Source organism: Pelobates fuscus, chromosome 13 (genome assembly GCF_036172605.1).
Source record: "Pelobates fuscus isolate aPelFus1 chromosome 13, aPelFus1.pri, whole genome shotgun sequence".
Lineage (NCBI taxonomy): Eukaryota > Metazoa > Chordata > Amphibia > Anura > Pelobatidae > Pelobates > Pelobates fuscus.
The window spans coordinates 106,400,753-106,421,702 of NC_086329.1; the positions used below are offsets into that span (position 1 = coordinate 106,400,753).

A 20,950-nucleotide genomic window follows, 5' to 3' on the forward strand; every position below is an offset into this window, starting at 1 on the left:
TCTAGGAGCCAGATGTTGTACCTTCATGATCTCGGCAAGCAACGGGGAGTGTATCCTGACACTCGTGTTGGCGATAATATTAGACTTGGGAACTACAGAAGACAAAACCGCATCAGATATAGTATAAGGTTCATGTTGGCGGGACAAAGCATCGGCCTTAGAGTTCTTAGAACCAGGTCTATAAGTGAGCACGTAATTGAAATGAGTGAGGAACAAGGACCAACGAGCTTGCCTGGCGGACAAGCGCTTGGCCTCCCCAATATAGGACAAGTTCTTGTGATCCGTCAAAATAGTAACAGGGTGCAAGGTCCCTTCCAACAAATGTCTCCATTCCTTTAAAGCCATAATAACCGCTAATAGTTCCCTGTCACCAATGTCATATCTGCTTTCAGGCCCAGATAATTTCTTGGAAAAAAAAACACATGGATGTAACGGTTTATCCAAACCTAGGCTTTGGGACAAGATAGCGCCTATACCTGTCTCCGAGGCGTCTACCTCGAGCAGAAAAGGCAAAGATGTGTCAGGGTGAACTAAAATTGGTGCTGATGCAAAATTTTCCTTGAGTGTTCTGAAAGCAACGAGAGCTTCAGTAGACCAAGTCTTGGTATCAGCACCCTGTCTAGTCATATTGGTAATAGGAGCAATAATAGAAGAGTACCCTTTAATGAAGCGCCTATAATAATTGGAGAATCCAATAAACCTCTGAATGGCCTTGAGTCCCCTGGGTAATGGGCAATCTAAAATAGATTGGAGTTTAACCGGGTCCATCTTAAATCCGTCTCCAGAAATAACGTACCCAAGAAAGTTTATCTGAGATTGGTCAAAGCTACATTTCTCCAATTTGCAGTACAATCCATGTTGTAGAAGTTTGCGCAATACCCTTCTGACTTGTCTGTGGTGAGTCTTAATCTCTCTAGAGTGTATTAGTATATCATCCAGATATACAATAACGCAATCATGTTGAAATTCCCTATGAACCTCATTAATCAGGTCCTGGAATACTGCAGGTGCATTACAAAGCCCAAAGGGCATTACCGTGTACTCATAGTGACCATAACGGGTATTGAAAGCTGTTTTCCATTCGTCTCCCTGCTGAATTCTCACCAAGTTATAAGCCCCCCTCAGATCTAACTTGGTAAAAATCTTGGAGCTTTTTAGACGATCAAAGAGCTCAGTAATCAAGGGAATCGGATAGGCATTTCTAATAGTTATTTTATTCAAGCCCCGATAATCAATGCAAGGCCGTAGAGTGCCGTCTTTCTTATTCACAAAAAAGAACCCGGCCCCGGCAGGAGAGGAGGATCTCCTAATGAATCCCTTGTCTAGGTTCTCACGAATATACTCCTCTAGGACTAAGTTCTCCTTAGTGGATAAAGGATATACCGTACCCCTCGGGGGCATAGTACCAGGCAGGAGTCTGATCTTACAGTCAAAGGACCTATGTGGAGGTAAAGTATCAGCATTCTTTTTGTCAAAGACTGCCTTTAGATCCAGGTACTGAGACGATATTTGTAAATCTGTAGATTGGGTAGAATTAATCGGTGCGTCAACTACGCAAACCGGTGAGATTTTCTGTAAGCATCCTCTCTGGCAACCCTGACCCCAGGAGACTATCTCACCCAGTTCCCAATCAATAATAGGGTTATGCTTTTTAAGCCAGGGATACCCCAAGACTATTGGAACTGAAGGAGATGAAATAAGCATGAGGGATATTCCTTCCTCGTGTAAAATACCAATGGTTAACTTAACTGGTTTGGTTTCACGAAAAATAACAGGTTCTGATAATTGTCTACCATCTATGGCCTCAACGTCCAAGGGTGTGTCCCTTAGCTGGGATGGGATAGAGTGGTTAGTGACAAAGGCTTGGTCAATAAAGCTTTCAGCTGCTCCGGAATCTATCAATGCCATAGCATTGAGTACTCCCTTCTCCCAAGCTAAAGAAACAGGTAACAGAAGCCTTTGATCTTTATAATCATATATAGAGGACAAGATAGAAACACCCAAGGCCTGTCCTCTTGAGAAACTTAGGTGCGAGCGTTTCCCGGACGGTTAGGGCAGTTTAGGCGTAGGTGACCTCTTACTCCACAATACATACACAACCCCTCCCTTCTCCTGTACTGTCTTTCATCTTCTGAGAGACGTGTGTTACCTATCTGCATAGGTTCTGGGAGAGCTAAAGTTGTAGATTCAGGACTCTGAAATGAGGGAGCTAGTCTAAAGGAAGGTCTACGGGTTCTATCTCGAGTGTTCTGCCTCTGTCTTAAGCGTTCATCTATTCGAGAAATAAATGAAATTAAATCTTCCAAATTTTCAGGAAGTTCTCTTGTGGCAACCTCATCTAGAATTTCGTCTGATAATCCGTTCAGAAATACGTCCATATAAGCCTGTTCATTCCACTTGACTTCTGCTGCCAAGGATCTGAACTCTAACGCATAGTCCACAAGGGTTCGGTTATGCTGTCTAAGACGTAACAGTAGTCTAGCTGCATTGGCCTTTCTTCCTGGAGGGTCAAAAGTCCTTCTAAAAGCAGCGACAAAGGCATTATAGTTATAGACTAACGGGTTATCATTTTCCCACAGAGGGTTAGCCCATCTCAGAGCTTTGTCAATGAGTAGTGTGATTATGAATCCAACCTTCGCCCTATCTGTAGGATAGGAGCGGGGTTGTAACTCGAAATGGATACCTATCTGGTTTAAAAAACCTCGACAAGTATCCGGAGAGCCGCCATAGCGTAAAGGAGGAGAAATACGGGAAGAGGCACCCACTGTGGCTACCTCTAGGCCTGTACTTACAGGAGAGATGGATGTAGTACGCATCTCCTCTGATTGATTACTAGAACGGGATAGCAATGCTTGCAGCGCTAGAGCCATTTGGTCCATTCTATGGTCCATGGCCTCAAATCTAGAGTCAGGAGAACCGACCTGAACGTTTGTACCTGCAGGATCCATTGGCCCTGTCGTAATGTCAGGATCGGGACAGGGATCCAACACTCAGAATACAAACGGGAGCTAGGTACGTATACCGGACCTTAGAATGGCCGGACTAACGTAAGGAGTAAGCAAAGAATGGTCAGAGACAAGCCGAGGTCGAGGGAACGAGAGAGCAGGTAAGCGAGAGACAAGCCGAGTCCAAAGAATAAGAGAGGTAAGCAGGGTAGAAAAATACAAGCCGAGTCAGAACCAAAAGGACAAATAGTAATAAGAGCACTGAGTGACCAGACTAGCTAGAACCACGACAGGGCAATGAACCATTACACAAAACCCTATTTTATACCCTGGCTCTTTAATTGATATTCCCGCCCCCGACGAGTCCTGATTCGTTGCTCGGGACTTGATTGACAGGTCGGAACGGATTGTCGTCATGACGTCGGCTACTGAGCGCCGCGTCATAAAAGGAGGCGGATCAATCGCGGCCGGCGTGTAAACGGCCGGGAGGACTGCGAGGATCGGGTGAGTCAGCCCCCCTGAGAAGACGGACGTCTAAGTGTCTCACCTCCTCCGAGGAAGAGACAACAGGTACCCTGACAGTATATTACTCAATCATCTGGAGTGGCAAGACATGCATACATATACATATATGCCTTACATATTATTGGTGTGTGTATATATATATATATAATATGGTGAGGATAGGGGACTGTGAGGTGGATGGGGGGACTGTGAGGTGGGTAGGTGTCCTATAAGCTGGGTGGGAGGACTGTGAGGTGGGTAGGGGGACTGTGAGGTGGGTAGGGGGACTGTGAGGTGGGTAGGTGTCCTGTAAGCTGGGTGGGGGGACTGTGAGGTGGGTAGGGGAACTGTGAGTGGGTAGAGGGGCTGTATGGTGGGTAGGGGGACTGTGAGGTAGGTAGGGGTGCTGTATAGAGGGTAGGGGGGCTGTATAGTGGGTAGGGTGCTGTGAGGTGGGTAGGGGGGCTGTATAGTGGGTAGGGGAGGCCGTATAGTGGGTAGGGGGCTGTATAGTGAGTAGGGTGCTGTATAGTGGGTAGGGGGGCTGTGAGGTGGGTAGGGGGGCTGTGAGGTGGGTAGGGGGCTGTATAGTGGGTAGAGGGGCTGTGAGGTGGGTAGGGGGGCTGTAGGGGGGCTGTGAGGTGGGTATGGAGGCCATATCATTTGTAGGTAGGGGGGCCGTATAGTGGGTAGTGGGGCTGTATAATGAGTAGGGGCTGTGGGGTGGGTAGGGTGGCTGTGAGGTGGGTAGGGGGGCTGTGAGGTGGGTAGGGGGGCTGTATAGTGGGTATGGAGGCTGTATAGTGGGTAGGGGGCCGTATAGTGGGTAGGGGGACCGTATAGTGGGTAGGGGGGCCGTATAGTGAGTAGGGGACTGTGAGGTGGGTAGGGGGCTGTATAGTGGGTAGGGGGGCTGTGAGGTGGATAGGGGGCTGTATAGTGAGTAGGGGACTGTATAGTGGGTAGGGGGGCTGTGAGGTGGGTAGGGGGCTGTATACTGGGTAGGGGGGCTGTGAGGTGGATGGGAGCTGTATAGTGAGTAGGGGGTTGTATAATGGGTAGCGGGGCTGTGAGGTGGGTAGGGGGGTTGTATAGTGAGTAGGGGGCTGTATAGTGGGTAGGAGGGCTCTGAGGTGGGTAGGGGGCTGTGAGGTGGGTAGGGGGCTGTATAGTGAGTAGGGGGGCTGTGAGGTGGGTAGTGGGGCTGTATAGTGGGTAAGGGGGCTGTGATGTGGGTAGGGGGGCTGTGAGGTGGGTAGGGGGGCTGTGAGGTGGGTAGGGGGGCTGTAGTATGGGAAGGGGGGCAGTAAAAAAGTAAATACCTTTAGTTTCCTGTTGGTCCAGTGGGCAGCTTTCCAGCACCATGTGTGGGGGCGGAGCTTGTGGGCAGGAGGTGGAGCTTCCGTTTGGGGGCGGGGCATGCGGCCGAAATGGTTTCAGACTGTGCAGGGAGACTGACAGGTCTGCCTGCGGCCGCTGGCAGCCACACCAGCCCCCAGCTCCTCCCTCCCCTCGGACTGACAGGCTGGCACAGTCCGAGGGGAGGATTTATTATAATGATCATCAGGGCTGTCAGCCCAGCCCCAGCTTAATGCGGCCCACCGGGAAATTTTCCGGTATCCCGGTGGGCCAGTCCGGCCCTGCCTGCTGCATGTGTTTAATTTTATAGTATCATTTTTTTATTTCATATTTTTTTAACCCCTTGACAACCGATGATGGTTCAGGACCGTCATCGGAAACATCCCCTTGAGGACCGATGACGGTCCTGAACAGTCATAACGGTCTGGGGGTACTTACCTGATTGCCGTCGGTCCCCCGGCGGCGATCAGCGCTCCTCCCATTCCATGGGGACTGCCTGTCTGCCCGGGCAGTCTCCCCGCGGCCACGTGATCGCTCAATCCCATGACCGCAATAGGTGCCTGTGTGTCTGCCTGCAGGGGGACTGTCTGTGCTGACAGGCAGTCTCCCTGCAAGTGTAAAATCATGAAATAACGTTAAAAAAAACAATCAGTTAAAAAATATATATATATATATATATTTATATATATATAAGATATATATACACATGTATTATATCTATATATAATATACCGTATTTATCGGCGTATAACACGCACCTCATTTTAAGAAGGAAATTCCAGGAAATTTCCCCCCCTCCCATAGTATTCCCCCCCTCATCCCATAGTGTTCCCCCCCCTTTCCATAGTATTCTCCACCCCCTCCCATAGTATTCTCCACCCCCTCCCATAGTGTTCTCCACCCCCTCCCATAGTGTTCCCCCCCTCATCCTATAGTATTCTCCACCCCCTCCCATAGTATTCTCCACCCCCTCCCATAGTGTTCCCCCCCTCATCCCATAGTATTCCCCCCCCCCCATAGTATTCTCCAGCCCCTCCCATAGTATTCTCCAGCCCCTCCCATAGTGTCCCCTAGTGCACTTTCCCTCCCCTTGTCCCATAATAACTTACCTGTCTTGAAGCGTGGGCAGGCTTCACAGCACGCACCGCGGTACTGGAACTTCAATTTCAGGTTTCGGTTTCCGGCGGGACTGAAAGGAAGTGTGCACACTTCCTTTCAGTCCCGCCGGAAACCGGAACCTGAAATTGAAGTCCAAGTACCGCAGTGCGCGCTGAACACCGGCCCACGCTTCAAGACAGGTAAGTAAATATGGTATATTGGCGTATAACACGCACCCATCATTTTCCCCCTATTTTCAGGGAGAAAAAGTGCGTATTATACGCCGATATATACGGTATGTTTATATATCATATATATATAATGTCATACTAAGCGTATTTTTATATTTATATATACATATATTATTATAAAAATATATGTATAATTAAATTACACACGTGTATATATATATATATATATATAAATATATATATATATATATATTATAAAATATAACTAATAAGTAAATAAAAATAAATGAAAAAAATGAAAAATAATTTTTAATAATTAATTTTTCTATATATATAATTTTATTCTAACATTATTTTGATATTAATATATATATATTTATATCAAAATACACTTATAATGAAATGATATATATATATATATATATAAATAAATAAAAATAATACGAAATATACATATGTCCATATACATAATTACATAAATAATTTCATAAATATACACGTAGACTTCAAATATATAAATATGTATATATATTTAAATTCTACGTGCATATTTATGTAATATTTTTACCTAATTAAGTGATTTTAATGATTGCAATTTGAGGGACATGCCTGACAACCCAGGCTGAAAGTCCAGAGAATTTAATTTGCTAGCACTGTGTTTAACCCTGTAACTTTCTATGACGCCCTAAAACCTGTACATGGGGGGTACTTTTTTACTCGGGAGACTTCACTGAACACAAATATTAGTCTTTCAAAACAGTAAAACCTATCACAGCGATGATATTGTCAGTGAAAGTGACGTTTTTTTACATGTTTCAAATACAAATGACACTTTCACTGATGATATTATTGCTGTGATACGTTTTACTGTTCTGATACACTAATATTTGTGTTCAGCGAATTCTTCTGAGTATAACAGTACCCCACATGTAGAGGTTTTAGTGTTTTTGAAAGTTACAGGGTCAAATATAATATTTTACTTTTACTTTTTATATTGAAATTTGTCAGATTGGTTATGTTGGCTTTGAGAGCGTATGGTAGCCCAGGAATTACCCCCATGATGGCATACCATTTGCAAAAGAAGACAACCCAAGGTATTGCAAATGGGGTATGTTCAGCCTTTTTTGGTAGCCATTTAGTCACAAACACTGGCCAAAGTTAGCATTTCTTGCATTTTGAACACGCAATGAAATATAAATGCTAACTTTGGCCAGTGTTTGTGACTAAGTGGCTACTAAAAAAGACTGGACATACCCCATATTGAATACCCTGGGTTGTCTACTTTAAAAGAAATATGTACATGTGGGGTGTGATTCAGAAATTTTATCACAATTAATAGTGTTACAATGCCACTATTGATACATTAAAAAATATATATATATATTGAAACAGCAATTTCCTACTTGAACTTATAGCCCTATAACTTGCAAAAAGCACGTAAACACTGGGTGTTTTTAAAATCTGGACAAAATTTTGAATCTATTGAGCAGTTTTTTTCATTAGCTTTTGTAGATAAGTCAAAGTCAAAACGTCAAAGTCAAAGTCCAAAAACGTGTTTTTGTTTTTTAATTTTTCACCATATTTTCTTTTTTTTTTTTTTAAGTAAATTATATGACATGATACAAATAATGGTATGTAAAGAAAGTCCTTCATGTCCTGAAAAAAAACAATATATAATTTGTATGGGAACCGTAAATGAGAGAGAGGAAAATTACAGCTAAACACAAACACCACAAAAGTGTTAAAACCGCTCTGGTCCTTAACGTACAAACATCGCAAAAACAGGCCGGTCCTTAACCCCTTAAGGACCAAACTTCTGGAATAAAAGGGAATCATGACATGTCACACATGTCATGTGTCCTTAAGGGGTTAAGGGGTTAATACTACTTGTTATTTTTTTCTTGTACAAAAAAATAAATAAATGAAAGCACAGTTTATCAGAGCTTATCAATTCAGCAAATACATCTTTTTAGTTCTGAGCAATCTTAATTGACTCTTGTTTTTATTTTTTTTCCATTAAATAATAATTTATGGGATAATTTATGGGATAATTTATGGGGAAATGCTTAATCTGATCCATTTATAACACCGACCTTCCCATTAACAGTAAATGTCATGTGGCTTTCATATGCCGACGGATCACATTGCTTTTAGGGAAATGTTTAACATCCACATCTCACGCAACCATAAATAATCTGTTTCAAAGCCTTGGTTTTATCTATAGCAGGAGTTATGACCTTCTGAGAACAATGGTCTCTTCTAGAAAATGTATAATTATCCGTATCATATAACAGCTATATAGTTTGCACGCCTATCAGGATATAGATATCAAATTTTGGCGCGCATAATTTTAGACAGAGCTCCTTTAACATCAGTTTAAAGTGATATTCCCAGATAAATATTATTTAAATTAATTAGACATTGCATTATTATTTTATCAATATTATTATTATACCATGATATGGTAATTTTAGCTGTATTTAGCTCCTGAGGTTGTGGCATATATCAGTGTGGGGGCAGCCATCTAAGAACTGCATTAGAATCCACCCTCTCTCCGGTGGATATGCCTATGCAGGTATCCACCGTAGAGAGCGCTCTCCTGGGCAGCCACAAGCCTATCCTCGTAGCTCCCAGGTAGGGGAAAATTAGTGACTATAGCTCCGTTGGGAGCAGGTAGGATGGTGTGCAGGCCAGTTCGGGATGCGAATGCTGCCCATGGTGGGCATTCGGTGATTACTCATTAAAAAATAAACTGCTATGGGCATGCCAACTGGCAGGCAATCAGAACAGGGAATTTCTCACCCCTAACACTGGGAAGTATAAAATCAGGACAGGAGGGCGGCAGGAATAGACAATGAGTGAGGTCATACCATCAATGTAACAGCCGTGTCTGTGTTTGATGATGTATTCATACTGCACTGTTTGTGGGCTTCACTGTGAGGTTGCCAGAAATATAATATAATAATACTACTACTACTAATAATAATAATAATTTAAAAAATAGGCATCAGGGTCCCTATCTGGGACCACAATATCTGAGATTTTTTAAAACTATTTAATTTCTTCAGTCAGAAAGTAATACAATTTAAAATAGGTTACCCTCAGGGAAACCTATTTCCCGTAGTGTCTTTTTCAGGATGTGTTGCTGACACAGACAGTGGCGCAGGTTATAGTGTGGGCATAGTGACGTTGGTTGTCACATGCGCAGTGCATGCATGCAGATAGAATTCATACATATAGCAAGACAATTGTGGAAAAACCCACTTGAAATACACTGACACAGGGTTATTAACTAAAATGCAAATTGCTCATTTTAAATTCAATTTAAAGTGAATTTCTAATTTTAGACCAAGTAAGTCAAACTGAAAAACTTAATCTTTACAGTTCAAATATTTAGTAATTTAAAATTACTTTGAATTCCCAAACATTTACACTTTGAATAACCGTGATTGTGCATGACATGTGCATAGTCATCTCTTGGCATATGCCATAAATTATCTGAACTTACCCCTTTCCCAGAAAGACACGGACACTAAATAAAAGTGGGTAAATGTCACGGCTTTAATAATTTATAAATAGGAGAGGGGTTTCGCCAGAAGAAAGGGCACGAAACCCTGTTTGAACGAGCGCTCCTTCTCTGATTGATCGCCTGCACCCCGCAGCGACCAATCAGCGCTCACTTGTGCCGACCAAAAATGAGAATGGTGCGAATCCAGTTTTAATGGACACTCCCTCTCCCATTGGTCGTCACGGACTTCCATGCGGCCAGCAGGACTCTGACTCATAGTCCCAGAGATTTCAGGCTGGCGAGCGTCCCTCTCTCCAGTGGATATGCCCACGCAGGTATCCACCGTAGAGAGCGCTCATTCGGTGATACGAACCAGCGGCCACCCAGGGGAAGCACGCGCCACTTGTTCGTTTGTGGTCTGCTGTTTTCACACCTCATTAGCGAGGTGTGAACATTCTAAATAAACATTCTAAATGGAGTATCGGGGTGGTCTTGAGCGCCCACACGTGGTTGAAAACCTACCTACCACCAATATTTCTACATCCCCCGCCAAAACTAGCTGAGAACAAAAGTGACAAACCCACTCAAAAACCCATAAAAAAGGGAGGGAGGGTGGGACAACAGCAAGTAAGTCAGGATTAGTTAAAATGGCCCCTATACAAAAATGTCTGTTATTAATATCCCTATAGGCCCCGCTCCCTAACCCTATCCAAACTGATTATACCTTATCCCCTGTATGCCTGCTTCCTAGCTATGTCAGTGGTGCCCATTCCACTTAATTTCACACCACCAGATACAATCTCAACAGCATCGCTGACTGTGTTAGTTACAGAATACTGTATTAGAGGCTTTAGAAAATGGCTGCCACCAATTATTGGAAGTCTGAAAACTTCACAATACATTTCCAGTGCTCCCCCACGAGCAAAAGAGGAGATGGTTGTTTGACTTGGCTGATGATGATGATTTATTGTGCACGGAGGAAGTTCATGTCAGCTAAAAAACATGAACCTTAAATAATGTTTAGAAAAACACTTCCTTTAATGTAGACATTTAAAGTGTTTCTGACATTTTTTTTGCTTTTTAAGATCAAATCTTTTTGAATAATTCATAAACACTGGGTTGAAAATGTAAAGAATTTTTATTTGTATTTTTTTTTATTCCAGGCGATCAAGGCACCCCTCTCCATTTGAACGGGCTTCTGAGTCAAGCCATTAATTTGACAAGCGATTTGAATGTGACTCAATCTGTAAGAGACTCCTTCTGGTATTTTACACCCAGTGGAAGAAGGAAAAGGAGAATCTGTGAATTTAGAAATGATAAGACGCATCCTTGTGATAACTCGAATGATCCCAGGGAGCGCTTTGAATTATATAACGATGGTATGACATTGGAAATAAAGTCTGTGATGTTCGAGGATAGCGGGATATTTGAATTGCTAGTTACTCTTCAAGATAGGACTACCGAAACTAGTTTGTTTAATTTCACTGTGTACGGTAAGTAAGAGTTTGTTGTTTAATGAAACATTTCAGACTTTAAAGAAAATGTATTTATTTATAGATAGGAAATAGCAATTGAAGGTGAGACCCGATGTCACAGGAAGCAGGGTCGACAGACCTAAAGGCACAGGCCTGGAGGGCAGTCACAAATAGCAAACAGGAAACCACGCCAGATACTGCCCCAACCACTCCTCCCTTTCTTCATTTTATATGAATTATGTAATGCTAACACTAAAAGAATGAAAATACAATAACATATGTAAAAAATATATCAGAGCAAATGTATAGATTATAGATACATTTATAGAGAATACAATGTAATGCCTAGGTTGCGATGGATAAAAAGCTATAAAATATATACATGGAAAATTATTTTAGTATATATTATTTTTACACTCCTTTATTTTAATAGCTTCAGAGACTAGAAACCCAAAGCTCAGGACGGCTCCACACTACCTCAACGTGATGCAGAAAACTCCCCCCAATCACTGTCCTGAACCATTGTACAGCGCTACGGAACGTGTTGGCGCTTTATAAATAATAATAATAATGTGCAGTATCCTCGTTCAGTCCTGTATCATACAAACACAATATAATTTAACAAACAAAACTGCTTAGAATTGAACAAAAACAATGAACTGCAAATTGTACTTTTTGATGAGATCACATGTGACATAATTTAGTTAAACCAATTCATCATAATAAACATGGTCTGTGGCACGAGCACTGTACCCCATCTCTCCATGCCCCTTCTGGACTGATTGGTCTTGCTGTATAACATAAGGAGATAATTACTTTGTAGCCTCACTAGATGTCAGAAAACAAAAGTAGAACATTCACTAAATATATTTTAGACAGTTACAAAAAATTAGCCTAAATTAAGTATTTTGCTAAAAAACAAACAAACAAACAAACAAGAAACAAAGATGGGGAGCAGTTGTTGATGAAGAGACCAGATGAATGTTGGGAAACGTCCTAAAATATGAGCAGGGGCTTCAGATATGTAAAGGGGTTTTACTCTGCATTAGACAAAGCAGCAACTTATAGGCCTGGAGCGTTTGATTCTAACCCAACTGTAACCAAACTAAAATTCCTTATAGAGAAAGTTTTTAATGCTTTGCTAACTAGTCTAATATTACGTTTTTTAAGGTTTTTATTTTCATTTTCTTTTTGGTTATAGGTCTATTTTTAATTTGTGTTATGTGCAACCTCAAGAAGTCTAACCAACCCCATCGTGGGTTATTCAGATGACATTATAGTCAATTTGCCATTTCTAGTGAAATATTTGATTTTCAACAGAGCCAGTTCCTTCCCCAAAAATAAATATAACACTGGAAAATGTCAACGCTGACAGGTGCAATATCACGCTATATTGTTTTGTGATGTCAAGCGCGTCAATGCTGAGCTTTGTATGGAAATACGGGGACCAAGAGCGAGAGAGCTATGGAAACGGATTCAGAATTGAGCTGTCACTGACCCCTACAGAGTCGAGCATGGAGTACCAATGTCTGGTTCGAAACCCGGTTTCCCAAAACATGGCATCTGTACTCCCACCACAGAACTGCACAATTACACGTGAGTTGCCGGTGACCGTATTAATCTCTTCTCAATCGAGTAATTTTTATTGTATTTTTTTTTTAAAATATGTGTAACGTTTATTGAAAAATAGGAAGATACAATGTATTACAGATTAGATTGTGTTTGTTATCGTGCAATATTTCAGTCTGGTTTTAACATTTAGAATAAGAAACACGCTTTAGTCAGCTGTGACAAAAAAATTAAAATGATACAAATGTTAGTGTAGAAACACCGCAACATTTCTTGTCAACTTCTGCAGGTGTGAGAAAAAAAATAAATAAATGACAAATGACTTGTTTATTAACATTTGTTTTGATCCTAAATTGCATTTTGAACAATTCCAGGAAAGCAGAACAGGTAACAGACAGACGGAGACGGGGGTTTATAATAGCACAATAATTGTTGGTTCATTTAATGAAAGCAGATTTAGGGGGAAGTTGGCAGCAACTCATAGAATCCAACAAGACAGTTCCTCTTGAATAAAACATGTTTTCCGGCTGTTAACACTCGATAGTTCAGATTTGATCTAAAACCACATCATACAGTTCTGTTTCTTTGTACCAAGAACAAAGTAAAGTACATTGCGTGACTGCCATTCATTACTCTTTTCAGATATTGGTCAGAATCGCAATAAGTATTACATCATGTTGTCCCTAATGATCATTGTCTTTCCGCTGGCTGTTTGGTTTGTCGTTGTAACGAACAGGACAACAAAAGAAGGTAAGTGATCAATGATCATTTCATTCCAATAACTTGCTTACTGGGGGGCGGGGGGGGGTTTACCTTAAAGGGGAATGGTCACTCCTCTAGAAATTATACAATTAAAAAAAACATGGAAAAATAACGATTACTTGTGTTAACCTTTTTTTTGTGGGATGCTCCATTTTCTATATTTCAATTAAAGAATTAGTAAATGAATAAGATTATAATCCAGTTCAGACAAGGCACAGCCAGGGCACACAGTGCAAATGAAGAGAGTAAATATAAACAATGTTTAATTTATCCTCCTCTCTTTATGCTGACTACCAGGTGTAAAGGGCGGAGCTTATAACAATGATTGACAGGGAGCTAAGATGGAGGTGGCTCTCTCTATACTGACTGCCAGGTGTAAAGGGCGGAGCTTATAACAATGATTGACAGGGAGCTAAGATGGAGGTGGCTCTCTCTATACTGACTGCCAGGTGTAAAGGGCGGAGCTTATAACAATGATTGACAGGGAGCTAAGATGGAGGTGGCTCTCTCTATACTGACTGCCAGGTCTAAAGGGCGGAGCTTATAACAATGATTGACAGGGAGCTAAGATGGAAGTGGCTCTCTCTATACTGACTGCCAGGTGTAAAGGGCGGAGCTTATAACAATGACTGACTGGGAGCTAAGATGGAGGTTGCTCTCTCTATACTGACTGCCAGGTGTAAAGGGCTGAGCTTATAACAATGATTGACAGGGAGCTAAGATGGAGGTGGCTCTCTCTATACTGACTGCCAGGTGTAAAGGGCGGAGCTTATAACAATGATTGACAGGGAGCTAAGATGGAGGTGGCTCTCTCTATACTGACTGCCAGGTGTAAAGGGCGGAGCTTATAACAATGATTGACAGGGAGCTAAGATGGAGGTGGCTCTCTCTATACTGACTGCCAGGTGTAAAGGGCGGAGCTTATAACAATGATTGACAGGGAGCTAAGATGGAGGTGGCTCTCTCTATACTGACTGCCAGGTGTAAAGGGCGGAGCTTATAACAATGATTGACAGGGAGCTAAGATGGAGGTGGCTCTCTCTATACTGACTGCCAGGTGTAAAGGGCGGAGCTTATAACAATGATTGACAGGGAGCTAAGATGGAGGTGGCTCTCTCTATACTGACTGCCAGGTGTAAAGGGCGGGGCTTATAACAATGACTGACAGGGAGCTAAGATGGAGGTGGCTCTCTCTATACTGACTGCCAGGTGTAAAGGGCGTAGCTTGTAACAATGATTGACAGGGAGCTAAGATGGAGGTGGCTCTCTCTATACTGACTGCCAGGTGTAAAGGGTGGAGCTTATAACAATGACTGACAGGGAGCTAAGATGGAGGTGGCTCTCTCTATACTGACTGCCAGGTGTAAAGGGTGGAGCTTATAACAATGACTGACAGGGAGCTAAGATGGAGGTGGCTCTCTCTATACTGCCTGCCAGGTGTAAAGGGCGGAGCTTATAACAATGATTGACAGGGAGCTAAGATGGAGGTGGCTCTCTCTATACTGCCTGCCAGGTGTAAAGGGCGGAGCTTATAACAATGATTGACAGGGAGCTAAGATGGAAGTGGCTCTCTCTATACTGACTGCCAGGTGTAAAGGGCTGAGCTTATAACAATGATTGACAGGGAGCTAAGATGGAGGTGGCTCTCTCTATACTGACTGCCAGGTGTAAAGGGCGGAGCTTATAACAATGATTGACAGGGAGCTAAGATGGAGGTAGCTCTCTCTATACTGACTGCCAGGTGTAAAGGGCGGAGCTTATAACAATGACTGACTGAGAGCTAAGATGGAGGTGGCTCTCTCTATACTGACTGCCAGGTGTAAAGGGCGGAGCTTATAACAATGATTGACAGGGGGCTAAGATGGAGGCGGCTCTCTATACTGACTGCCTGGTGTAAAGGGCGGAGCTTATAACAATGACTGACAGGGAGCTAAGATGGAGGTGGCTCTCTCTATACTGACTGCCAGGTGTAAAGGGCAGAGCTTATAACAATGACTGACAGGGAGCTAAGATGGAGGTGGCTCTCTCTATGCTGACTGCCAGGTGTAAAGGGCTGAGCTTATAACAATGATTGACAGGGAGCTAAGATGGAGGTGGCTCTCTCTATACTGACTGCCAGGTGAAAAGGGCGGAGCTTATAACAATGATTGACAGGGAGCTAAGATGGAGGTGGCTCTCTCTATACTGAGTGCCAGGTGTAAAGGGCGGAGCTTATAACAATGATTGACAGGGAGCTAAGATGGAAGTGGCTCTCTCTATACTGACTGCCAGGTGTAAAGGGCGGAGCTTATAACAATGATTGACAGGGAGCTAAGATGGAAGTGGCTCTCTCTATACTGACTGCCAGGTGTAAAGGGCGGAGCTTATAACAATGACTGACTGGGAGCTAAGATGGAGGTTGCTCTCTCTATACTGACTGCCAGGTGTAAAGGGCTGAGCTTATAACAATGATTGACAGGGAGCTAAGATGGAGGTGGCTCTCTCTATACTGACTGCCAGGTGTAAAGGGCGGAGCTTATAACAATGATTGACAGGGAGCTAAGATGGAGGTGGCTCTCTCTATACTGAGTGCCAGGTGTAAAGGGCGGAGCTTATAACAATGATTGACAGGGAGCTAAGATGGAAGTGGCTCTCTCTATACTGACTGCCAGGTGTAAAGGGCGGAGCTTATAACAATGATTGACAGGGAGCTAAGATGGAGGTGGCTCTCTCTATACTGACTGCCAGGTGTAAAGGGCGGAGCTTATAACAATGATTGACAGGGAGCTAAGATGGAGGTGGCTCTCTCTATACTGACTGCCAGGTGTAAAGGGCGGAGCTTATAACAATGATTGACAGGGAGCTAAGATGGAGGTGGCTCTCTCTATACTGACTGCCAGGTGTAAAGGGCGGAGCTTATAACAATGATTGACAGGGAGCTAAGATGGAGGTGGCTCTCTCTATACTGACTGCCAGGTGTAAAGGGCGGAGCTTATAACAATGATTGACAGGGAGCTAAGATGGAGGTGGCTCTCTCTATACTGACTGCCAGGTGTAAAGGGCGGAGCTTATAACAATGATTGACAGGGAGCTAAGATGGAGGTGGCTCTCTCTATACTGACTGCCAGGTGTAAAGGGCGGGGCTTATAACAATGACTGACAGGGAGCTAAGATGGAGGTGGCTCTCTCTATACTGACTGCCAGGTGTAAAGGGCGTAGCTTGTAACAATGATTGACAGGGAGCTAAGATGGAGGTGGCTCTCTCTATACTGACTGCCAGGTGTAAAGGGTGGAGCTTATAACAATGACTGACAGGGAGCTAAGATGGAGGTGGCTCTCTCTATACTGACTGCCAGGTGTAAAGGGTGGAGCTTATAACAATGACTGACAGGGAGCTAAGATGGAGGTGGCTCTCTCTATACTGACTGCCAGGTGTAAAGGGTGGAGCTTATAACAATGACTGACAGGGAGCTAAGATGGAGGTGGCTCTCTCTATACTGCCTGCCAGGTGTAAAGGGCGGAGCTTATAACAATGATTGACAGGGAGCTAAGATGGAGGTGGCTCTCTCTATACTGCCTGCCAGGTGTAAAGGGCGGAGCTTATAACAATGATTGACAGGGAGCTAAGATGGAGGTGCCAAGTTACAAGATAAGCAAGTGTAGCTGTTTACTGTTAATTGTATTTTTCACACTTTACAAATACATAAGTGTTAAATGTAGGGATATATAAACATGATATTAAAATACTGAGAAGGAAAAAAAAAATCCTTTTTACGTTTTTTTTGTTTAATAAATTACTTATGAGCAAGAACAAGAATAACATACCAGACATTGTAAAGTCAGCAAAAATGATATAAATAAAAAACAGAGCATTTTTTACATGTCAAGATAAAACTAGCACAGTGCTAGTAGTGAAAACAAGAGACAAAGTGGTGAACAGAGCATCTGAGAGGAAATTCTAAGTATGAAATAGTGAGTGACTGTAAAATATGTCGAATAGCTTTATCAAAGACTGAAACCCCCAGGATTCCCACCATTTAGGCAAGAACCGAATGTCCGCTTTTCCACCTGTCCAGGCACACCAGGCGTCCAAGCCAGCTGTCTCATTGTGAACACCCAGAGACATCAGATAAACTAAGTGACATCTCCATTCGACCAGGGAGCACCATAAGGGCATGTAGAGTTGTCAGTGGGGGGTATAGAGAGCAGAATAAGTGCCGGAGCTCACTCGGGATATGGCAGTCAGGCCCCGATTCCTAGGTACTGGTTTTGATTGGATACTATTAGAGACTCTTTTACAGAGGGTGTAACATAGGGTGTAAATGTAATAAATCCCTACGTCTCATGGTGATTCCAATTTCCATGTGGATTAAAGCCCGGACAGGCCATACTGCAACACAGGCAAATGCCACGTGGACTGCAATGATCCTGGGTTAAAAGTCGACTGGTGGAGTTCAGGGTGAACTGGCCAGTTTCCTCCTCTCATCCTGCGGACACACAATTCAGTCTGCAATGACCTGTACAAGAAGCAGCATAGACGTCTATAACTTCATCACACCGTGAAATAGTAATGACACTGTAAAGGCCCCCGGTGGCGGGTTGGACAAGACAAGCTGAGCCAGTTCAAGCTGAAATGTGCCCATGACGATCTTTCAGTACCAATCCAATTCAAATCTCTGAATTCCTTTTTAGTAAGAATGTAACTGATACATTTATTTCTTATTGTTAATTTCCCAGGGGAAGTGTCAGCTCAAACAGGAAGAACTTACTATGAAGTTGAAGATCTTCGCAGTCAGGAGAAGAGTAATGTTCAGGTGATGACAATGTTTATAGTTTTTTTAATATAGTTCTGTACATCCCAAACCAAACTATCAGATCCTCTTCCTGAGCGTTGTCTTTTAACACCAAAACACTGCGCAAGTACACACAAAACGACATATTATCCCACCAGCCATGGCAGACGTACACCCTGTTCCAAATTATTATGCAAATTCTATTCTATAAAGTGTCACAAAGATTAAATATTTTGTTTTTCAGTTTAACTCATGGATGGCATTGTGTCTCAGGGATCTTTTGATAACTGAAAACAATCTCGGACACCTGTGATAATTAGATTGCCAGGTGAGCCCAATTTAAGGAAAAACTACTAAAGGAGGGTGTTCCACATTATTAAGCAGAGCACCATTTTCATGCAATACGGGGAAGAAAAAGGATCTCTCTGCTGCCGAAAAGAGTGAAATAGTTCAATGCCTTGGACGAGGTATGAAAACAGTAGTATATTTCACGAAAACTTAAGCGTGATCATGGCACTATTAAGAGATTTGTGGCTGATTCAGAGCACAGATGGGTTTGTGCAGATAAAGGCACATTGAGGAAGATTTCTGCCTGATCCATGCATCGGATCAAGAGAGCAGCTGCTAAAATACCATTACATAGCAGCAAACAGATATTTGAAGCGGCTGGTGCCTCTGAAGTCCCACGAACATCAATGTGTAGAGTCCTCCAGAGTCTTGCAACTGTGCATAAACCTTCTATTCGGCCACCACTAACCAATGCTCACAAGCAGAAACAGCTGCATTGGGCAGAAAAATACATGAAGACTAATTTTCAAACAGTCCTGTTCACTGATGAGTGCCGTGCAACCCTGGATGGTCCAGATGGATGGAGTAGTGGATGGTTGGTGGACGGCCACCCAGTTCCAACAAGGCTGCGACGTCAGCAAGGCGGTGGTGGAGTCATATTTTGGGCTGGAATCATGGGAAGAGAGCTGGTCGGCCCCTTTAGGGTCCCCGAAGGTGTAACGATGACCTCTGCAAAGTATGTGGAGTTTCTGACTGACCACTTTCTTTCCTGGTACAGAAGGAAGAACTATGCTTTCCATAATAAAATAGTCTTCATGCATGACAATGCACCATCTCATGCTGCAAAGAATACATCTGCATCAATGGCTGCTATGGAGATAAAAGGAGAGAAAGTCATGGTGTAGCCTCCATCCTCCCCTGACCTCAATCCTATTGAGAACCTTGGGAGCATTCCCAAGCAAAAGATCTATGAGGGTGGGAGGCAGTTTACATCCAAACAGCAGCTCTGGGAGGCTATTCTGAAGTCTTGCAAACAAATTCAAGCATAAACGGTCCAAAAACTCAAAAGTTCAATGGATGCAAGACTTGTGAAGCTGCGATCAAATAAGGGGTCCTGTGTTAAAATGTAGCGTGACCTGTTAAAATGTTTAAAAAGTTAAAATGTTGTTATACGTTTGATTGAAATAACTTGCTTTCAGTAAATATGCTGCAAACACAACAAATGACAATTTTCAGTTCTGCCTGATCCATGCATCGGATCAAGAGAGCAGCTGCTAAAATACCATTACATAGCAGCAAACAGATATTTGAAGCTGCTGGTGCCTCTGGAGTCCCACGGACATCAAGGTGTAGAGTCCTCCAGAGTCTTGCAACTGTGCATAAACCTTCTATTCGGCCACCACTAACCAATGCTCACAAGCAGAAACAGCTGCATTGGGCAGAAAAATACATGAAGACTAATTTTCAAACTATTAATAAGATAGAGATCTTAAGTATATAGATGGATAGATGGTGACAGAAAAGGGGAGTGTAGGGAGAGGATGATAAAGGGACTGTACTAGACTGTATGAAACAATATATATAATAAAGTAACAAAATAAATAAAAATAAATATCAAAATAAGAATAAGAATGAAAGTAAGAATAAATCAAAATAGAAATAGAAAGAAAAATAAAATTGAAAATAAATATGGACTCCGGTAAGTCACTGAAGGGGTTTAACCCCTTAAGGACACATGACGTGTGTGACACGTCATGATTCCCTTTTATTCCAGAAGTTTGGTCCTTAAGGGGTTAAACCCCTTCAGCAACCTGGGATGGGGGTGGGAGGGAGAGGGGACCTGCAGTGCCTGGAAAACAGATTGTTTTCTTTGCACTGGAGTGTCCCTTTAATTTCCCAACCCCTCCTTGGGGTGTTTTTAGGAGTGGCTGTGTATCATTGAATCTCCTTAAGCTAACACTTCATCACTTTGGAGCCGTCACCTCTCTGGCGCCACATGTAAACTAAGTATGAACGAACATATCATTGTGCAAACATCCATTAACGGCTTTATGTAAAGCAACAGAATGATCTGTTAGCAATCATCTGCAATTTCCACATAGCCACGTTCCATGTTTCTCTGGCATGTGGCAAAACCTAAAACATGGAAATCCCCTCTTAGTTCATAACAGCTGGGCTACTAACAGCTCATAGAGGAGTATACAAGAGGAATGTATGTGAGTGTAAATCGAACATTAATAAATAGCAAGTAAGACTGAGTTAAGCATTATAAAGCTAAATCTTCTATTGACATACAATTACACTTACAAATTGAATTAAAAAAGGCTGTAAATAGCAATAATGTGAACCCCAGATCTGATAGTTTGCCACAACACATTCTCTGTGATGGTCTGAATCCTTCGCGTTAACATCTCTGGTCGTTTTAGTGTATAACCAATAACACAACGAAAGATAAAGCAAAATCCAACACCCTACGTGT

The 20,950-nt window shown here is 42.6% G+C and overlaps 1 protein-coding gene across 1 annotated transcript in view; it reads left to right on the top strand.

Moving 5' to 3' along the window:
* Positions 1-20,950, top strand: part of LOC134583545 (T-lymphocyte surface antigen Ly-9-like) — a 210,367-nt gene that overhangs the window by 178,772 nt on the left and 10,645 nt on the right. The window contains exons 4-7 of the mRNA XM_063440495.1: positions 10,769-11,098; positions 12,401-12,676; positions 13,292-13,399; positions 18,128-18,204. Coding sequence (XP_063296565.1) covers positions 10,769-11,098; positions 12,401-12,676; positions 13,292-13,399; positions 18,128-18,204 — 791 coding nt within the window. The remainder of the gene's footprint in view (positions 1-10,768; positions 11,099-12,400; positions 12,677-13,291; positions 13,400-18,127; positions 18,205-20,950) is intronic.